The sequence below is a fragment of the Mesoplodon densirostris genome, chromosome 8 (assembly GCF_025265405.1).
Source record: "Mesoplodon densirostris isolate mMesDen1 chromosome 8, mMesDen1 primary haplotype, whole genome shotgun sequence".
NCBI classification, from domain to species: Eukaryota; Metazoa; Chordata; class Mammalia; order Artiodactyla; family Ziphiidae; genus Mesoplodon; species Mesoplodon densirostris.
In genome coordinates this window covers 96,909,384-96,931,825 of record NC_082668.1, presented here as the reverse complement: position 1 = coordinate 96,931,825, position 22,442 = coordinate 96,909,384, and the positions used below count along the sequence as shown (strand labels likewise).

General features: G+C 38.6%; 1 protein-coding gene across 1 annotated transcript in view; it reads left to right on the top strand.

The window, feature by feature from the left end:
* CCDC141 (coiled-coil domain containing 141) overlaps positions 1-22,442 on the top strand; it is a 202,978-nt gene that overhangs the window by 68,522 nt on the left and 112,014 nt on the right. The window contains exon 6 of the mRNA XM_060107047.1: positions 15,712-15,828. Within this exon, the coding sequence (XP_059963030.1) occupies positions 15,712-15,828 (117 nt within the window). The remainder of the gene's footprint in view (positions 1-15,711; positions 15,829-22,442) is intronic.

Sequence of the window (22,442 nt, the reverse complement as noted above, 5' to 3'; positions counted from 1 at the left end):
CCAGGAATTTTCCTTCTAGTGCATTTTCTCATCCTCAGCTCTACTGATAACCAGTGCTAGGTAACTCCTTTGGGGAGGCTGTCCTGGGCACTCTAGGGTGTTGAGCAACATTCAGGACCTCTACCCACCAGATGCCAGTAGAACATACTCTAGTTGTGACAACCAAAAAAGGTCTCCAGACATTGCTGACTGTCCCCTGGGGGCCAAAATTACCCCCAGATGTGAACCACTGTTTTAGTGTGATGGGAAAGGCCTATGATAAACAAATGAACAATGACAAGTGCCATAAAGATCAACTGGGGTAGTAAATTTTGACTTGTGTTGGTCTACTTTTAATCAGAGAAGGAATCACAGAAGGCCTCTCTGAGGAGGTGACATAGAGCAGACACCCAAATGCAGACACCTCCAGACATACAGTCGGCTTGCATTTTGTCATCTCCTCCTTTAAGTCACTCTATACTTTCCAACCCACCTCCACCTTCAGCGCTTTTGTCTTGACTGCTACCATTCACTGTCCTGCTTCTTCTGCGCTTTGCCTGCCAAGCCACAGCGCCTCCCCAACTTAGTTCTTCCCCCACCCCACCTTCATATGCTCATTACCCAGAATGCTATTATCCAATGCAATAGCCTTTAACTGATGATTCTGGCATAACAAAGGAGAACTAATGCTCAGGACAAGAATAAACTTAAAGTTGTTTATCAAACAACTGTTTCCAAAGTTCCTTGTCCTCCGTATCCTATGGCACTCTCTCCCTCTCTTTCTTTCTCTCTCTTTGTCCTTTTCTCTCTCCCCTAATCCTGACCTGACACCATGTTCCCAGAGCTGCTGTGCCCTTAAAAAGAACCTTCCTCTTATTTCTTTCTATTGAATTCATAACCCCCAACCCCTGCCTCTAGTGCTTCCAAGAATACACTAAAAACTCCTCTTACTTTATCATACAGAGTAGTTTATCCCTTTTAAACCATGACCTCTCTTATCCAGAGACATTCTATCTGCAAAGAGGCTTCCCAAACACAGCACAATTTCCCAAGATTGAAAAAGCAGCTACAGTAAGTTTTATTTATTTATTTTTAAGGTAGTAATTTTGCCATTCTGCTTCAAGACTGTGGCAATACTCATCCACTTATCCTCTGCAGTAAAAAAAAAAAAAAATCACATGAAGATTCAAAATGAACTATCTAGTCCAGTCATATGCTTGAGGGAGATCTAGATACCTTGCCAACCCTAGAATCAGAAAGATGATTTGATAATAATTAAAGTAAGGTATTACAGAAGGTTTTTGACTTGGTGAGTTTTCTGTCTTATGGGGTCTCATGTTTTGGTGGAAGTGTGTGCTCTTTTTTTGAGGGAGTGCTTTTTTAAATAGAATTTATTTTTTACAGCAGTTTTAGATTCACAGAGAAATTGAGTGGAAAGTACATGGTATTCTCTGTTCCCACACGTGCACAGCCTCCCCCATTATCAGCATCCCCCGTCAGAGTGGGACATTTGTTACAATTGATGAACCTGCACTGACAAATCATTATCACCCCAAATCCATAGTTTACACTAGGGTTCACTCTTGGTGCAGTACATTCTATAGGTTTGAAAAAATGTGTAATAACATGTATCCACCATTGCAGTATACAGAATAATTCTACTGCCCTACGTATCCTCTGTTCTCCTCCTTTTCATCCCTCCCTGCCTAATTCTTGGGAACAACTGATCTTTTTACAGTTTCCATAGTTTTGCCTTTTCCAGAATGTCATATAACTGAAATTGTACAGTGTGTAACCTTTTCAGATTGTCTTCTTTTGCTTATTAATATGCATTTAAGGGCTCCCCTGGTGGCGCAGTGGTTGGGAGTCCGCCTGCCGATGCAGGGGACACGGGTTTGTGCCCCGGTCCGGGAAGATCCCACATGCCGCAGAGTGGCTGGGCCCGTGAGCCATGGCCGTTGAGCCTGTGCTTCCGGAGCCTGTGCTCCACAACGGGAGAGGCCACAACAGTGAGAGGCCCGCGTACCGCAAAAAAAAAAAAAAAAAAAAAAAAAAAAAATATATATATATATATATATATATATATATATATATATATATGCATTTAAGATTCTTCCATGGGCTTCCCTGGTGGCGCAGTGGTTGAGAGTCCACCTGCCGATGCAGGGGACACGGGTTCGTGCCCCGGTCCGGGAAGATCCCACATGCCGCAGAGTGGCTGGGCCCGTGAGCCATGGCCGCTGAGCCTGCGCGCCTGGAGCCTGTGCTCTGCAATGGGAGAGGCCACAGCAGTGAGAGGCCCGTGTACTGCAAAAAAAAAAAAAAATGATTCCTCCATGTTTTTTCATGGCTTGATAACCATTTCTTTTTAGTGCTGGATAATATTCCATTGTCTGGATGGACCACAGTTTATTTATCCAGTCACCTACTGAAAGATGTCTTGGTTGCTTCCAAGTTTTGGCAATTATGCATAAAGCTGTTATAAGCATCCATGTGCAAGTTTTTGTATGGACATAAATTTTTAATTCATTTGGGTAAATACCAAGGCACACAATTGCTGGATGATATATGCTAAGAGTATATTTATAAGAAACAGCCAAATGGCCTTCCAAAGTGGCTGTACCACTTTTGAAAGAGAGTTTCTGTTGCTCCACATCCTTGTCAGCACTTGGTGTTATCAGTGTCTTGGACTTTAGCCACTCTGATAGGTGCATAGTGGTACCTCATTGTTATTTTAATAAGTCTCATCTTTAAATTGGAAATAATAACACTTAATTCACAGAATTGTTCTAAGGATTAAATGAAATAACATGTGTAAAACATGTAGTACAATGCCTACCATTTTAAAAGATGCTTAATAAATATTAGTTTCCTTGTCCTTCCTCTGCTTGGTTAAACCTTACAACTTACGAATTCTTTCTCATTCGGTTCCTATTCTTTCCCCTGGGTTTAGCATTACTGTTGTTATACGTGTCTAAGTTTCTTAATACTGTTTAGTTTTTGGAGGCTACCATAGGTATAGTAAGGCTTTAAGATGCACAGTTGTGGTTAAAAGAACCAGGCTTTCACTTAGACTCTACTCCTAATAGTCTAGAACCAAAATCAATTTAGTAATAATCTTAAGGATAAATATTATTTTAAATAAAATTGGTCAATTTCAGAAATATACAAACCGCTCATACTGCTCGATATCAAAAAAACAAACAACTCCATCAAAAAATGGGCAGAAGATCTAAACAGACATTTCTCCAAAGAAGACATACAGATGGCCAACAGGCATATGAAAAGATGCTCAGCATCGTTAATTATTAGAGAAATGCAAATCAAGACTACAAATGAGGTATCACCTCATACCGGTCAGAATGGCCATCATCAAAAAGTCTATAAATAATAGATACTGGAGAGGGTGTGGAGAAAAGGGAACCCTCCTACACTGTTGCTAAGAATGTAAATTGGTGCAGCCACTATGGAGAACAGTATAGAGGTTCCTTAAAAAACTAAAAGCAGAGATACCATATGATCCAGCAAACCCATTCCTGGGCATATATCAGGAGAAAACTATGATTCAAAAAGATACATGCGGGCTTCCCTGGTGGTGCAGTGGTTGAGAGTCTGCCTGCCGATGCAGGGGACATGGGTTTGTGCCCCGGTCCGGGAGGATCCCACATGCCGCGGAGCGGCTGGGCCCACGAGCCATGGCCGCTGGGCCTGCGCGTCCGGGGCCTGTGCTCCGCAGCGGGAGAGGCCGCGGCAGTGAGAGGCCTGCGTACAGCAAAAAACCCCACAAAAAACAAAAAACAAAAAGATACATGCACCCCAGTGTTCATTGCAGCACTATTTACAGTAGCCAAGACATGGAAGCAATCTAAATGTCCATCGACAGATGAATGGATAAAGAAGATGTGGTACATATACATAATGGAGTATTACTCAGCCTTAAAAAGAATGAAATAATGCCATTTGCAACAACGTGGATGGACCTAGAGATTATCATGCTAAGTGAAGTAAGTCAGACAGAGAAAGACAAATATCATATGGTATCACTTATATGTGGAATCTAAAAAAATGATACGAATGAACTTATTTACAAAACAGAAATAGACTCATAGACAGAAAACAAACTTATGGTTACCAAAAGGGAAAGGTGGGGGAGGACGGGTAAATTAGGAGTTTGGTATTAAAATATACACACTACTAATAAAATAGATAAACAAGGACCTACCGTATAGAACAGGGAACTATACTCAGTATCTTATAATAACCTGTAATGGAAAAGAATCTAAAAAAGAATACATATATATAACTGAATCACTTTGCTGTACATCTGAAACTAACACAACATTATAAATGAAATATATTTCAATAAAAATTTTTAAAAGATCATGAGACCAAATAAATAAATAAATATTAAAAATTGGTCAATAAATAAGTCATTTCCTTAAATATAAAATTTAAGGAAATTAAATAAATTTAAATAAATTAAAAATTAAATTTTAATTTAATTTTAAAACGCCCCATGTTACACTTTCTTTTGCTAATACCAGTGACAGCAGCTCGAGTAAATAATCACTGTCACTGTTGTTTCTGTGTGCTTGTAAGAGCACAGATCCTGGGGCCAGATTGTTTGCTGGGTTCAAATCCTGACTGCACCATTTGCCAGCTGAGTAACTGAGCAATTATTTAACCTCCCTGAGGTTGTTTTCTGTAAAATGGGATGTAATAGTACCTACACCATAGTGTTAGAATCATATATGTCGGGTGCTTAGAACTGTACCTGGCACATGGAAACTGCTATATTAGTATTAACATTTTTTATCATCATGTCTGAAAAGAACAGTGAAGGCCCAACCCATTACATACCCCCCCAGTCCTACCCTTCTTTGCTCACATAAAGACTTGCATTAAAGGCTAATTTCATTATTTATTTTGCATTCACAAGGTGTGATCAAATAAAAGTCACTTTTATAATCTTAGCCATACTGTTCAATGGGCACTCAATTAATGATTTAAAACAAGAATATAGTTGTATTATTTTCTGCTTGTGACTTAATAATGTTGACTTATTAATGAGTTAAAACTGTAGATGAGATTACTATCCATACAGATAATTGCGATTAACCTTTGACATGCTGCCACCTTTTAGACCTTTATCCAAGCATGATCATAGTCACAGGCACACACACATTTATTACAGAAAAAACAAAACAAGCAAACAAAAACTAATGGAATTAACCTACGCATACTATCTTATTACCTAATATCAAATTGAACACATCATAGACATAGTCTTATGCCAAAAGTACCATAGATAATTTTCATGTAGTATGTCACTATTTGAATATAGCACAATTTAAATACTATCTTACTGATGAAGAAGTAGAGTCTCTTCAGTTCCTCAATATTAGAAACAATAATTAATGTTTACTGTGTTGGTAATTATGCGAGCAAGGAAATATTTTTAAATCCAGATAGGTACAAGCATAATTAACTTACCTAAGTTTTCAAGTTTTTCCTGAATGTTCTATTTTAAAGTTTTGTTGATGATGCAATGGGGAAGAATAGCAGCAGGGACACCAAATTGAGTGTAACTCTGTTAGTAATTTGAGTTCTATGATTATCATGTTCCCGGAAGATCTACCTGATAAGCCTAGAACATTGTGGAACCACAGAGGCACATGCTTCATTGGAGGGTAAAGATATTTTTGTCAGTTCTGTACTGATTTTTAAGGGAACATAGAAGCTGTCAAACCTTCCATTAATAAAATATCAGCTTTGTCAATCATTTTAACCATGTAAAAAGAAGGAAAATTAAACGGAGAATTAGAGCAAAGATTACTAATGAATAATAATATGGATGTCTGAACATCTAATGCATCTTCTCTCATAAGAGCCATTTAAAAGATGCATTTAGTGCTTCTCTGTTTCTAAATGCTTATAGCCTAATGCTTTTGAACTATAGTAGTTTAGCTAATTCTCCTTTGGAAAAGAAATTAGGTGACCAGAATGATGGCGACTTAAGATTTACATCAGTTGCAGAAAAAAAGGCAAATGAAGACCACATACTTTTCTATCTTAATTGGGATGTGATAGCCTGAAAAACATAATCATAGCATGTCCTCTCTTTATCATTGTTTTCAGATGTAAAAAAGTGCACTTGTTTTACATTTTAAAATGAGCAGCTGACCTTTTTTCCCAACTCCAGCCTCATCTTATTTTGCAGATAATCTGCTTCATTAATGAAAATCAGAAGCAGCTTGGAGTATTTCGTGCATAATTAATTATCTTGGCAAGAAGATTTATGAATGTAATTTTTCGCAATTGCTCCAGTCAGGAATAAGTCAGACAAACAAATAAATTAAAACTAGGTTATTCATGGTCTCTTTGTACAAGACAGTATCAAGGACATCTAGGAGAATTAAATAAGACATAAGGGCAGATAATATTTTTACCACCCAGATCACATATGCTTATAAGATACTCATCTTTGTGGGAGGAAAAAATGGGTAATAGAATTCACATTTGGAAGTTTTTATAATTTGAGTACCATGTATATCATAATCATGTAACCATATGTAATCAGATTCTTTGTTAATAGGCAATTTAAATGATATCAGTGATGACACATACAAGCACAGCCTCAGGGCACCAGTCTTGTACCTGCTAGGCAACTGTAAAACTCTGTGTGTTTGTGTGTATGTGTGCTCACAGATGTGTACACATGCATGTATATTCTCCTTTGTATGATGCTACCTTCTAACTAGGATTTAGAGCTTGAATGGTTGACCAGTTTAAATTAATATGAGGTAACAAAAGTGCCTAGCTTAATGGCTATGACATAGCAAAGTTTTTTTTTATCTTTCTTTGAATTTAGCTTTAATTTTTAAATTGAAGTATAGTTAATTTACAATGTTCTGTTCGTTTCAAGTGTACAGCAAAGGTATTCACTTATATATATGTATGTATATCTATCTCTCTATATATATATATATTCTTTTTCAGCTTCTTTTCCATTATAGGTTATTACAAGATATTGAGTATAGTTCCCTGTGCTATACAGTAGGTCCTTGTTTACCTGTTTTATACATAGTAGTGTGTATATGTTAATCCCAAACCCCTAATTTATCTTCCAGCCCCACTTCCCGTGAATATAGCTTTTTAACATTGGGTGGCATAAGACTTAAATAAGGGTTGAATTATCTTATTATTGGATACTGGTATTGATAGTTCAATCCAGTAACAGATATACATGACTTTCCAACCACTCATAGATTAAAATTAATCACAGAATTTCATTTTAGCACATAGGCTGTCTCTAGAATTCACTCTACGTTATGCCAGGGTATATACAAAGTATCTTAAAGTGTTTGTTGGAGAAACATGATTTTGAAAGCAATAGAACCCCCTCCTAATTAGAATGCTTGCTACTACCTTTACTTTCAATGACACTGCATGTCAAAGGTAGTAACAGAGGACTCTGGTACAGATGGTGTGGATATCAATCCCAACTTTTATATTTACTTGCTTTATGAGTTTGGGCAAGTTACTCAGCCTCTGTGCCTCAGTTTCCTTTTCTGTAAAATGGGAATAATAATAGTATCTATTTATAAATTTGTTATAAAATAAACAAGATTATATATGTAAATATTCTTAGAGCATGGCTTGGTATATGTTCACCATATCATTACATCTTTCAATGGTTAGTTTCTGAGCTTTACTGGATAATCATCAACACATTAAAATCCTACATATTACTCAGATCCCATACCAATTCTCTAAATCACTAGATAATCTTAGCTTTCTAAAATTATGTGGAGGGGGAATAAATGCCATTTCATAGCTTGGTATCCAGCCTACTTTATTCAAAAGGTCAACTTTATTTGTAAGATTAAGTTAAAAATCATTTTTCCTCTCCCTTTCTCCACCCTTTAGCTATTTCTTTAGCTCATTTATACCTATTGTAATTGATTACATTTTCATTAAGCTTAGTTTTTCACTTCAGTATACCATTCAATTGCACTGATGGCTTCACAACATTTTAATTGGGCACAGTTACTTAAGTTGGTAAGAGGGTTGGGGGACACACACTGTGACTAAATTACCTTCTCAGCAGTGATAAGACATGACAAAGCTGTTTGATGTGTGTGCTCCCTGGAAAAGGCTCTTCACTGCTCCCATTGTATGCACCTTCCTTTGTGTGACAAAGTTAGCAGCTGCTACTTGAGCTGTCTGCTAAGCCCCAGGGCTGCCTGTGTATCTTTCCACCATCCTGAGCTCTATTTCTTCCCTGCCTCGGGTGCTGGAGATGGTTGGCTTTCCTTTCCTCAACACCACTGCCACCCCATACTGGGCGGGGAGTGGGACTCATTCTCTCCTCTACCCTCATTTTCATGGTTCCATTTTCATGGTTCCTCTTTCAAGCAAAGAGGCCCAATTAATTTTAATGCTTTTTATAGGGCAACTCATAAGCAAACTAAATGGCACACTTTAAAAGGATTAAAACATCCTTTAAAATGTAACAGTTATTTATCCTGTCATTATGGTAGTTTCTGGCTCTCATTTTTTCTGACAACTAGGTGTTTAGGCCAAAGCTTCAGTATGAACTCCCTTAGGCTGCATGACCTAGGATCTGGGATGATAATATGAAAATGTCAGACTTTGGTCTCACTCCCAAGTAGCCCTGTATGTTCCTCTCTCTCCCTCTCTCTTTCTCTCTATCACACATGCACACACACACAGTGAATGGCTCCAGATCATTTAGGGTGGAACCCTAAGTTATACTGGGAAAATCATGCCTTAGATATCTTAGGCAGAGATGCACATCACCAGGACACTCGGCTGGGTCTCTGTTTCCTTCTTGAAAAAATGACTTCCTTCCACTGCTGGTAAGATTCTTACCAATGACTCAGAGTTAATGCTAGAAATAGAATTTAGGTCCAGAGACGATTACTGTATTGATTTTATTCATTGGACTAAATAGCTTCGACTGTTTAAGTAGTTGGAGGTTAAGAAACTGCCTAAACACAAGCAAGAGTTGAGGGCAATCTTGGGAAGGGAAGAAGTGCTTAGTGCCATTTTTCTTGAAATACAGATGTGAGAAGAGAAATGATATGTTAAGACAAGTCAAAATAATCAGAAGACAAATATGTTAGCACAAGCAGAGTAATTAAATACATAAAATTATGGTTCCAGACAGGGAGATAGATTATCTGTGAAGCTGCTAAAGTAACAAAAATTTTGCCTCAAGACAAGCAACATATTTTAGCTTTCCTACTGTGCATCAATAGAGAATACTGGGATCTGATCATTTGTTGAGGAGATACTAATACCTTCCAGTTGACTTCAGTAAGTCATGGAGGGCTTTCAAGTTCCACAAAAGAAGATTGTGAGCTTTGTCCTCCTAGAGTCTCTGAGATGAAGTCCAAATAATAACAAGCCAATAATTAGATCAGTCCCAGAATACATCCCAAGCCACGTTTTTGGCAGGAATTCTTTTTCTTTCTCTGCTCCCAAGCCCTCAAGTACAATCATCAGAGACACGTTTCCATGCCTCTTCTTCTAATATGCGTTATCACCTAATGGAGCTAATGGATATTTGAAGTCTGGTTATTGCCTAGTTAAATACAGAGCACATTTGACCAGATTTCCTAATACAAAATAATGACATCTGGTTTCCCTACTGTAAAAAAAGAAAAAGAACAAAACCTTACGGGAGCTAAAATGGTTGTTATAATACTAACATGCCTTCAAAATCAAAGTAGACATTAGAACTGTCACCTGATGCCATCAACTATAATTGAAAATACCTTTGTATATGTGTGCATCTTTGATAATTGGAAAAGAGACTATCAAAACATCTTGAGTTAAAGAAGATACATAACTGATGTCTTTTTCCTCCTTCATCAGTTTTTTGTCTCTAATAGTAACTGTTTATTCGTCAAAAACTGTTCTGCACATGGAAAAGAAAATGAAAGTGATGTGGAGAGATTTTCATCTTCCCTTAAGCATTTCTGTTAAGATGTTTGAATTACTTATTGCTAGTTCACCTCCCCCAGCATAGTTTTAAACAAAGGTCAAAAAATAAAATCTGATCTTGGATTGTAGAACAAATTGCAGAAAAAGAGACCGTGATGGTTTATGGCAGTGTGATGCCTAGCTTTGGGCTGCAACAAAAGTTTACCTTCTTGCCACCTGAGTTGTTTATCCTTGATGGTCAGAAAGCATTTTTCTATTGCTTGTGTTCCCCGTGTTTTAGTCCTGTCTTTGGCACGTGTTGTTTGGGAACTGGAATTCTCAGTTTGTCCTTGCTGTCACCTCTGCCCGCAGCCGGCCTCTTACTCTAAGGCACTCCTTCTGGCAGACCTGGCCCACACATCCGTTCTCTCTAACGCAGTATGTCCACTGAGCCCCCACAATTATTCACAGGGCTTACTTCCATGTTAGAATTAGATTCTGTAACTATAGTGTTGCATTTTAGTTTTATCTTAAGAACATTCTTGAACATAGCCTAATAAGAAACATTCCTCTTCCCTGGAATCCTTTGGTTCTACAGACGCGTATGATGAGAAGAAAAAACACTAGACAGGGAAGCATGAATTCTGACTATGGCATTTCTGCCTCAACCTGTAGGACTTTCCTCTTGTTGGTTGTGTGACCTTAGATGAATTGCTTACCCTGACTGGGGCTCAGTTTCCTTATCTGTTGAAAAAGCAACTGCCTCCATCATAGGAGGTATAAGGATTGGGTGAGGTAACCTGAGACCTGCCTATAGTACCTGACACCCCTCTGGGAAGGTCCCATTCACTTCTCTTACTTCCCTCATTCTTATCTCCCAGCAGGGGTCAAGGTGAGACTGGATCATTCAACAAGAAAAAACTAGCCTTTTCTTGCCCAAAGCTGATAAGATCAGTAGTGCTTTCTTCCAACCTTCCCACTCTTTCTGGTATCAGTACATTCCTGCCTCAACTTTCCTTAATGCATCTTCAGTACCCCGCACCTACAAAAAATGCTTACGTCTCATCTAGTCAAATGAAAAAGTTGGAAAGAACCCCTCTGTTACCTCTGCTTTCCTTGAAGCTGTCGACCGATCCCCCCTTTCCTTATCCAATAAACTTCTTTGAAAAAGTCATTAGCTCTACTTCCTCACCACCACTCAGTGGTCTATTCATGTTTACCAACCATAATCTCATCCCACTGTTCTCTTGACTCCGCTATTTTAAATTACCCTTAATTAATACTCAGTCCTTAGATCTACATTTAACAAATAAGGATATTCTGAATATCCTTGAATTACAGAACCATCCAATAAAATATAGAATACAAGCCATAAATGTGATTTTAAATTTCTAGTAGCCACATTAAAAAAGTGAAAAAAAATTTAAAGAGAAAAAAAGTCACATTAAAAAAAAGAAAAGCAGTAATATATTTTGTTTAATCCAACATATCTAAAATAGTATGTCAACATTTAATCAATATTAACAATCAATACGATATTTTCATTACTTTTTATACTAAGTCTATGAAATCAGCTATTTTATACTTAGAACACATCTCAATTTGGATTTGCCACATTCCAAGTACTCAGTAGCCATTTGTGGTTAGTAGCTACAGTATAGGACGAAGCAGATCTACACCATTTGACTGAGTCTTCCCGGCATCTCTCTTTAACTTCCAAGGCAGCTCTTGGTTTTCACTGAACATCCCTGACTGCTCCTTCTTTGTGTCTTTGTTGATTTCCCTTCCCTTTCTCTCTGGCTCCCTTCAACCTCTGGTAAGTGTTGCCCCTCCAATCCCCACCTCCCCTCCGCAAAAAAAGATCTACCCCACTCCTTCTCTACCTTAGTTCTACCTCCTCTGAGTACTGAGTACTTAGAATGTCATGTCAGACAGGTGGGATGGCCACAAACCTATCACTTAGATCAATCTGAAAGGTAGGAATTACGAAGAGAAAGTAAAAATAGTCTTGTTTTCCCTTTTTTTTTAAATTAGTTTCTGCTTTATAACAAAGTGAATCAGTCATACATATACATCTGTTCCCACATCCCTTCCCTCATGCATCTCCCTCCCTCCCACCCTCCCCATCCCACCCCTCCAGGCGGTCACAAAGCACCGAGCTGATCTCCCTGTGCTCTGCGGCTGCTTCCCACTATCTATCTACCTTACGTTTGGTAGTGTATATATGTCCATGCCTCTCTTTCGTTTTGTAACAGCTTACCCTTCCCCCTCCCCATATCCCTTTTAATCCATCATTGCCCAGAACCAATTTCCGGTGCATACTCTGAATGCTTTTTGTTCTTCCTTTCTTTCCACATGTCCCTAACCCTTGGCTCATGTTTTTATCCTTTTGCAGGGACCATGTTCTATAGAATAGAATGTCCTGATGCATCATTTACTGTACTTATCACTGACGCTTTTGAACAGCAGCTGATATAATTTAAACGCTTATAAAAAGTGCTCTTGGAATATCTGTGCAGCTGTCTGCAGTAGCTACTCACGGCATTCAATGACTGATTTACATTATGGTTGACATGCTGTCGGTTATTTAGGGTGTCTTGCTTTTACATCAGATGGACTCTGAGAGTCTATTCTGAGTGCATCTCCCAGCACACAAAGTAAATCTGATCTAAGAGGCTGCTCATGTATGTGACTGCCTCATGATGAGATGTATCACCCCGACGATAAACCATTTTCTTCTGAGTGTTATGCCAGCCTGTTTTTATGTTTCTTCCCAGGGTGCATTTGGTAGTAAAAATGTGTAGATCTAGAGAGTCAGTGTGCTTTATCAGGCAGGCATGTGATCAGGATATATGGAATGCCACCATAGATCTTACGTTCTCTTATAGATAATATTTAGTATTGCCATGCCCAAGGGAATAGTATCCTTTTTGGGGGAGCTGAAATAGTATTTGCCAAATCTAGGGGATGAGGTCAGTAGATACCTTTAAAAAATCAAAACATCTTGCTCCTTCCCAGCTTTCATCACTGCTGGCATATGTTAGATAACAAGTCTTTGACTCACAGAATTTAATAAGATTATCTGAGGGTTCAGACTTCTCACCTGTTTTTAGAGATTAGTGAACACCTGTTTGTATCCATGTTTTCTTCACTCAGATTCTATATTAACTTTCCCTATTAAAGCATTCTTGAGATTTTTGAGTTCCTACCACTTTAGCTAAAAATAAATAAAGCGTACTCCCAGTACTTAATAAAATAAAGGGTCTCTGAAAGTTAGTTATGTTCAGGGTCCATTTTTCTTTGATGAGACCCTCAACTCATTCCTCTAGTTGTGTTTTTATGTGGGCCTACTGCCTCTTTGGTGAGAAATTTTAATAAAAATTTAATAAATTAATGTACAAATTTTATAGCTCTTGATAAAATACTCTCTGGGGGTTCTGATATGTACATAATACATATCATTTAGTTCTAATTGGGATACCAGAAAGACAAACCATCCTCAAATAATTGTAAATACATAAACACTGTACTTGAGATATGGGGACTGGCTAATATGTGTATTGTGCACAGATCACCAAATGTTCTGAAGAGAATGAGGCGTACTTCACGTGAAAACTGCTACAGGGTCACCGTTCTTCTTTTCTTTGCACTGACAATAGCCTAAAATGCTGGTCAACAAAGATTTCCAATTAGCAGAAAGCTGGAGAAACCCTGTTGCTGCCTATTTTACTGCCTATTCCATGCTGGAAAATGCTAAGTGTTGGTATAGACATTTGATCTCATAATCAGCTTTGTGATATCAGCCCTGTAATGGTAAAGGAGTGTATTCTTCTCCATAAACCCTAACTTGACTTCTGTGTAGTGTGTGTGTGTGTGTGTGTGTGTGTGTGTTGTGGTGTATGTTTATTTATTTTTTTAACATTTATCCATTAAGTTTGCCGTCTTTTTTTAAATAAATTTATTTATCTTATTTTATTTATTTTTGGCTGCGTTGGGTCTTAGTTGCTGCACACGGGCTTCCTCTGGTTGTGGCGAGCGGGGGCTACTCTTCTTTGTGGTGCGCGGGCTTCTCATCGTGGTGGCTTCTCTTATTGTGGAGCACAGGCTCTAATCGCACAGGGTTCAGTAGTTGTGACATGTGGGCTCAGTAGTTGTGGCTCGTGGGCTCTAGAGCACAGGCTCAGTAGTTGTGGTGCACAGGCTTAGTCACTCCACGGCATGTGGGATATTCCCAGACTAGGGCTTGAACCCGTGTCCCCTGCATTGGCAGGTGGGTTCTTAACCACTGAACCTCCAGGGAAGCCCTGTGATGTATGTTTGCTGTGTGGAGCTTCAGGACTAATGTAGCTTTCTCTTTGGCCACCTGCTTCACGTGTCTATCCATGTTATAAGAATTCAGAGAAATCCTGAGGCTGTGGCAGACAAGACAAGCTAGGCTGGAGAAAGACCTAGTGTATATCCTGGGCAGTGCCACCACTTTGAGTGGGCTGCCAGGATTCATTTTTCAGATGTGAAGTAATTTCCTCTGATGACCACAGACTTTAAGTTACCCAAGGATGGTAGCAGGGCACAGTGGAAAGAACATGGACTTTGGAGTAATGTAGGTGTGGGGACAGATCCCGGCTCTGCCACTTACTGTATGGCCCTGGATAAGCTGCTTAACCTCTCCTCATCTCTACAGTGTCGATATCATACCTGTTATAGAGTTGTTGAGAGAAAAAGAGATGATGCCCGAAAATCAACTAGCAAACTGTTTAGCAAGTAGTGGGGTTCTTACGAATCAGTAGCTATGATGTGATCATGAGAATAATGCTGTATAAGATTTGAGAGGAAAATTCCAACTCTCTTTCCTTTAATTGGGATAAGGAATCTGCATCCAGGGGCCACATGTTATCAGTCTCACGTCAACTTACATCATCATTTTTAAAAGCACAGCTTCTTTCAAGTCTTTTGTTATTTGTTGTTTTAACACTGTGTAAGGCACATATTGTAAATCAAGTCTAAATGAATGTGAGTTATGCCCTTAGACATTTATAATGTCAATGGAATTTTAATAACTTCTCCATTTCATTTTCTGAATACAGATTTTCAGCATTGCAACAAAATAAGTATTTTTGCATTGTCTTTTTTTTTTTTTTTTTTTTTGCGGTACGTGGGCCTCTCATTGTTGTGGCCTCTCCCATTGCGGAGCGCAGGCTCAGCGGCCATGGCTCACGGGCCCAGCCGCTCCGCGGCATGTGGGATCTTCCTGGACCGGGGCACGAACCCATGTCCCCTGCATCGGCAGGCGGACTCTCAACCACTGCGCCACCAGGGAAGCCCTGCATTGTCTTTTAATAGTAGAAACATAATTCTACATATGCTATTTAATATCTTCATGTGAGTCTATGTAACTACACTCAGATTCATAATCTTATATTCTAAAAGAATGCATGGTTTATAGGGGAATATAAATTTGGGAAATTATATTCCCAAACTTTGGGAATCTATTTTGGTTCTTCTTTGCTAGGAGATTTTGAATTATTTTCTTCATGCTATGTAATCCAATGAAATGATATATTGTTCTCATGATTTTGGGGTATTATTTTGTTTTTTCTCTTAAGCATGTAGAGATTGAAATGAAGAAAAAAAAAACCTGATTATATTAACTTAACACATGAGTTTATATAAAAAGAAATTGAAGTAGCTTAAGTTTTGAAAGCTTAGGGAAGGATTTCTGGATTTTTACTCATTTATTCTAATCATTTGAAATTTGACCTGTCTGTGTTGCTTCTTACCTAGGTTACTTGTTGGTTTCAGAAAACCATAAGAGATTTACAGGAACAAAGTCTAGGTTCATCACTTTCAGACAATGAGGAGCTAATTCGTAAGCACGAGGAACTGATAATAAAAGCAAAGGTAAGAGACACATTAAATAAATAATTGAAAACTGCATGGACTTCTCTTGAATACACTTCTGTAGGTAATTTAGTGGAGTACTAAAAAACTCTCTTTATATAGTTTGCTTGCTGTTCCCATTTGTATTTCCCTAGTTCCTTAACTTGCTTCACATTCCTTAGCTTTGCAAAAAGTAATAACTACCAGCCAGGCAACAACTTGTAGGTGTGTGGATGTGCAAAATGGAACCATAAAGTGCTGAGAGCCAGGGGAACAAAGCAGCCACATAGCAGTGCTCCTCTCGCCATTGTGTCTTGTTATTTGGAAATTGACTCATCTGTACATGTGGGGTCTATAAATATTTTCCAAAGTTCTTTACAGGTGCTCCATTTTTATCTGCAGAAAAATGAAAGTCCAGTTGTAGTAGATTGAGTGGGAACAGTGAATACTTTAATCAGTTTCAAGATTTAGAGAACTTTCTGTTGTTAATAGCTTGGGTGGTTGATAGTTGTACGTACAGCTAGGTCATGAAGCTCGGGAAAACAGTGGGCCAACACTAATAGACAACGGTTGAACATAAGGAATACAAAGCAAATAAATATTTACATGTTTGGGAGGATGGGATTTAGAGGGGTGGCGGAAGGGGAGGCAGCAGGTTGCGTTTATCTAGACCAAAATCTCCTCGTAGGGATCATGATGTTTTCATTTGCTGGTTTTTGCTTCTCTTTGAACACTACAGGATACATAGGTACTCAAAGTGTATGGTTTGAATATTTGCCTGACTGATAAAGATTCGGTTACAAAAGACTATTATGGCTGATGATTTTTTAAATTCTTTAAAAATTTTCAGCATTTGGTTTATCTGTTTGAGAAATTAGTTTTTTTTCATTGAAGTCATATAGCATTTTATTCTGTGCATGTGATACTCAAGTTTTATCAGTGAAAAGTCTATAAAAATTCCTAAATGCTAAGCACAAGAGATGACCTGAATTGCATAGGATGGTTGCTTCCTTAAAACATATAAATAAAAATGGTATATTCACATAACTTGGACATACGTTGGGGTTATATTTACTGTAACTGTGGATTTATTATGGTTTCTCACAGCCCTGAGGACAGTTTGGAGTAGAATATTTGTTCATGTATAACCTCAGTCTAGCTTATATCATAGTTTACAGTTTACCTTTGTAGCTCTGATGATGTGTATAAATAGAAAAACAAAGATATTCTTTCCATCATTATTCCTATGTTTTTGTATGCATAAGTGGTTTAAGAAATAAATTTTTAATAATACATAGTTTATTATATAAAGTACATCATAGAAAATTTCATAACTATAAGAAAAATAAAAGGAAAATAAAAGTGAATTCTTCAACCCAAAGATAATCATTATTAAGATAACTGTTATTAATATTTTTGTGCACTCCCTTTTAGTCTTTCCATACACAACCCTAGAAACATAGCATTAGAGTCATGCTTTATTTCATTTACAACTTTATCATAAATATTTTCCTATGTAAACTAATATCCTTTAACTGCAACATATTTCATTATATGGATAAATGTATATGGCAGAGTTACACATTTTGGTTATATGTATAAGCTAGGCCATATGAATACCCAAGCAAATATTGTTTGAAAAGGGTATGAATTCCTGATAAACACCATTATATTTCAGACAAGATGACTACTCCCTTTCAGGGTCCTGAGCCGCTCAGGAACCAGTTACAGATCTCATACAGAAGCTGAGTATTGCCCCCTGTACTCAGTAAGTAGTTTTAGGGCTGAATTGGTTTTGGAAACTGAGGCAGAGAAACCTATTTTCCTATAGCATCCTTGCAAATAAATTTATTTTCTAAAAAAAAAAATTGCATGTTTGCTTTGATAGGAGTTCATGTTTTATTACTTCCTACGAAGCATTCTGTATGATATAAGATTTTCCTTCAACTATCGGCTGGCCTTTGGAACCCCTAATCTCAATAGCATCTTTAGAGATTATCAAATATTGAATATCTATTTAGAGATGAAAGCTCAAACATAACTTATTGATAAAAAGGTTTTTTAAGACAATTGTCATCAATTTGGGACACTAGATAGTCCAATGGCAAGATAACTGGTTATTCAAGACAGCAGGGGTCCCTGAGTCACATGGGTTGAAAGAGACCCCATCAGTGTAAATGCAGAAGAGGGAGTGACACTCTGTTCTGGGGTGATCCAGGTTGGCTTTCCAGAAGGGTGGGGTTTGAGCAGATGGATGGAGTATGAGTGGTTCGTTAGGCAAGGGTGATCATTCCTAAATAAGGTAGAATAAGGGAAAACAATGATCAGACCAATTTGTCTGTGATGAGAGTTAAAGGTCCTAGCAATGTTCAACCTAGAGACAAGAGACCAATGGGAGTTGTCTCAGAGGTCATATTTATCCACAGCCATTCCCTAGAGAAGAAATGCTAACAGTGCATGGTCATTACAGGGAAGTAAACTTTGCAGGTTGGAAAATAGAAGAGAATTCTGAGGCCACAGAAGGTGGGCCTAAGTGACCTTAAAACTCCCTTTAAGTTTCAGTCTCATAAAAGAGACAGGATTTAGATTATAATAACTGTTACATTTGTTAAATTTAAAGCAATGTGAGTGTGAAAAACACCTTTTCAGAGATGGCTGAAATGATAGGACTAGATTGACAAAATAGCAACATTTCTTAAATGTGGAGATAGTATCTTACTCATCTTGGTATTCCCAGCACCTAGGACAGTGCCTGGTATTAAAAAAACGATGTTTGATTCATGTCTGTTTTTTAAGTCCTCTTTCCAGAAGAAAGAAACATTCTTTTAGTGTCTTTCTGTGATTCTCTAGTGACTTTAGATAGTGATTTAGCCTCCTTTTGCCTACCTAGCCATCCATTATATTTATTTGTTTATTTTTAAATGTTTGGTCCTTAGTATAGAGTTACACAAACTCTTTAATTCATCCTAGATCTCTGGGTCAGCTACTCTGTTGGCTTATTTTATTATTTCCCCCTTCATTCTCTATCTTCCTCACATCCCCATTCTCACAGGCACCTACTCTAATGGGTTCAATATGTGTCTTTAGACATATTCCCATTCTTAAAATATATACAGAGTTACATGTTTTCAATTTGCATAGATGGTATTAAGGCATAGGTTTCATTGTGTTTCTTCCCACAACACTGGTTGCATCTAGTAGCTGTTTGTGATTTTAAGCAGTTGTTTGTGATCTTCACTATGGTAATTCCTAGATGCAGCATAACTTTGGAAAGTCCTATTACGTAGATATTGACGTCCTACTTCTATCCATAATGTTAATAGCCTCCCACTTCTTTTTTTTTTTTTTTTTTTCTTTTTGCGGTATGTGGGCCTCTCACTGTTGTGGCCTCTCCCGTTGCGGAGCACAGGCTCCGGATGCGCAGGCCCAGCGGCCATGGCTCACGGGCCCAGCTGCTCCGCGGCATATGGGATCCTCCCAGACCGGGGCACGAACCCGTATCCCCTGCATCGGCAGGCGGACTCTTAACCACTTGCGCCACCAGGGAGGCCCCCTCCCACTTCTTTATCCCTTATAATACCTGGGCTTCTAGTCCACTGACTCTTCTATTTAGCCCTTCTGCTGAGTTCCTCACTTCAGCTATTACGTTTTTCATACCCCATTCCTCACACTGATTCTTCCTCATAACTTTTTTCCTGCTTCATCTGTCTAACATCCTTCTTTATATCCTAAGGTGTGCTTTATTCATATATTAAATTGTTGGTCTGTCCAGTGCATTATTTCTGTGTCCTCTGATTTAGGTATTTCGGTGTGTTGCTTGTGCTCATCAGATGTTATTTTTCCCTGTGAGTTAATATTCCCTTGGATACCAGCAACTTCACTTGGTAAGGCATGGGAGGTGTGAAAGCCAGTTCTCTAACTTGTCCTTTTCTAGGTGAATTGGGGTCAAGGTGCAGGGAGATGCCCCTGAGTGCTTCTGTTGTTAGAATTAGGGCTCCACCATTTCTGGTTTGCCCCTCTACACCAGATACACACAAAGGAGGGGGACCCCTTGGAGAACCTCCCACTGATTGGACTCTGGGCCCTGCTTTGTTCCAAGACCCATTTTCCATATTCTTCCCAGCTCACTTGATGGAGAGTTGAAGAGGGCGCACTGAGAAACAGGTCAGGTTGCTTCCCTCTCATATATTAGCTGTCCACCTGGTCAGATTCCAGTGCTATCCTAATGTTGTTTCTCTCCTCTGGCTGGTACTGGGTTGGGGCTCCTATTTTCTTTCCTGAAAAGATACATTGACAGTGACCAGGCAGATGGGGAAAGAAAGCAACACACCCAGAAAGTTATCCCCTAGCATATCTCCTGTCTAAGGCATCGACCTTATTCTGCTCCAGAAAGTCATGTGGCCCTGACACTGAGAGCTAACCACCTGTTGTCTCCTCAAGGAAGGTTCTCTTATCTATAAACTTTACCATCACTTTGTTGGCCCTTGCAGGAAGGACAAGCTACATAATTTGTGAGACCCAGTTTAAAATGGAAATATGGTATTGAGATTTCAATACAGCAACAGCAGAACCTTAAACCAAGCATGGGGACTTCTAAAGAAATGTCGCTGTGATGATACAGATCACTTGCCCATGATGCTGGTCCTATTTACAATGTTAGGATTTTTGAAAGGACCTAGAAACCTTGCTTCAAACATTTTCCTTCACCATCTTTACTAACCTCTTCCTACCTGGATTAGCAAGTTTTCTAAAAATAAAGATTGCAATACTATATCGGGTTATATCTACATAAGGAAAAACAGGTTTGAATTCCTGCTGTCACTCACTTTGCAACCTTGGGTACACTTGACCTCTCTCAATCTCACCTTCTTGACCTGTAAAGAGGAGTCATGAATAATTCACTTAGAAAATATTTGTGAAGGTGCCCACATTTTAGTAGTGCCTCCAAAAATGTTTCCTTTCCCATCCATGGTGTAAACATTCAAATAGTTTTTGCCTGTGGTTTTCCAACAATATCATTCCTTGTTCCTGGAGGAGGAATCCAATTTTAGATCTCCTTAAACAGGAAGCAGCATATTACACTTTTTTTTTTTTTGAGTGTGGGTATGAGGAGAGGAAGGGGGATTGTTTCTTTCGAAGAAGTTTTAAAGTAGAAATAAGGCCTCAAGCTGGGGATTCATTAGTGAGATACATATAAATTATCTGGTAACATAGAGAAGGTAAGCTAAGTCAAATGGTAGTGAGCTGTTCTGTATTGCTTGTTAGTCTATTCAGTAAATTATTTCTAAATAATCTTTGAAAATTCCTCTCTCATTTCTTACTGGAATGCATTCAAATAAGAAATATGGCAACTTTTATATCTCTTAATAATTGTGATACCTTATTCAGAATGTGTTGAAAGAGCTGAACTAAAAGATTTTTTAATACAGCCTTTAAGTATGAGTAATTTTGTATTAAATTATACTTTCTTTACTGAATATGAAAAAATATTTTCCTCTTACATATGTAACAATTAAAGGAATAACAGACATGGATGATTATAAGCGACCCTTCGGTTAAGAACCTTAAATACTCTTAGATTTTATCCTGTATCAATTTGATGCTCCAAGGCTTGAATTCAAAGTCTGGAGTTCAGAGTTGGTTGTAGGGTATATTAAAATATGTTAACAAACACTTCCTTATTATCTCCTTTTTTTTTTTTTTTTCCTTTGTGGTACACGGGCCTCTCACTGCTGTGGCCTCTCACTGCTGTGGCCTCTCCCGTTACGGAGCACAGGCTCCGGATGCGCAGGCTCAGCAGCCATGGCTCACGGGCCCAGCTGCTCCGTTGCATGTGGGATCTTCCCGGACCGGGGCACAAACCTGTGTCCCCTGCATCGGCAGGCGGACTCTCAACCACTGTGCCACCAGGGAAGCCCCTTATTATCTCCTTTGAGGGACATAATCATTCCTTCTTCTGCACATCAGAAATAATGTCTATCGAAGAACTGCCTTCAGGAGCCAACCTTTACTTCTGTTGGGAGGAAAACTTTTCCTCTTCCAATTTGGTTCCAGTGATTGGGGCCCTGCAAATTAACTGACAATAGACAGGTTAACAGGAGTAAAGACAAGGTTTATTTTCACACAGTATACGTGGGCCGTCCCAGTAATGGAAGACTCATGGAATAGCCCAAAGTAAAGTTTTACAAAGATCAATTTAACAAAAGAAAAATTTTTAGGGCTTCAGTGGGAGAGTATGGAAGGTTTTCTTGGGCTTCTTGATGATAAAGGAATGAGCAGTCTGTCTTCTTCCTGGCTGGAGGTTTCCCAGCGGGAAGGTATATGACAGCTGAATTTATACTTCCTGAGGCCAAGTATCAGTCTTCTTTAAATCAGGAAACTCCCTGGGAAGAGGTCAATGGCAACTGTATTTTCAGGAGGCTCCACTTAACTTTAGGTAGTATTTCTTTCTGTGGCTGCTAATTGTTTAGCTGTTTTCAGTTTAAAGTAATTTTCATACCACCATGGTGGACTATAAATCCCCACACTTCTGTAGTGTCAACTCTTGCTTCAGTTCAGGCCCTTTAAAGTTGGTACACACAAGAATCGCACAGGGGCTTTGAAAAAAATACTGACATCTGGATCTCATGCCCAGA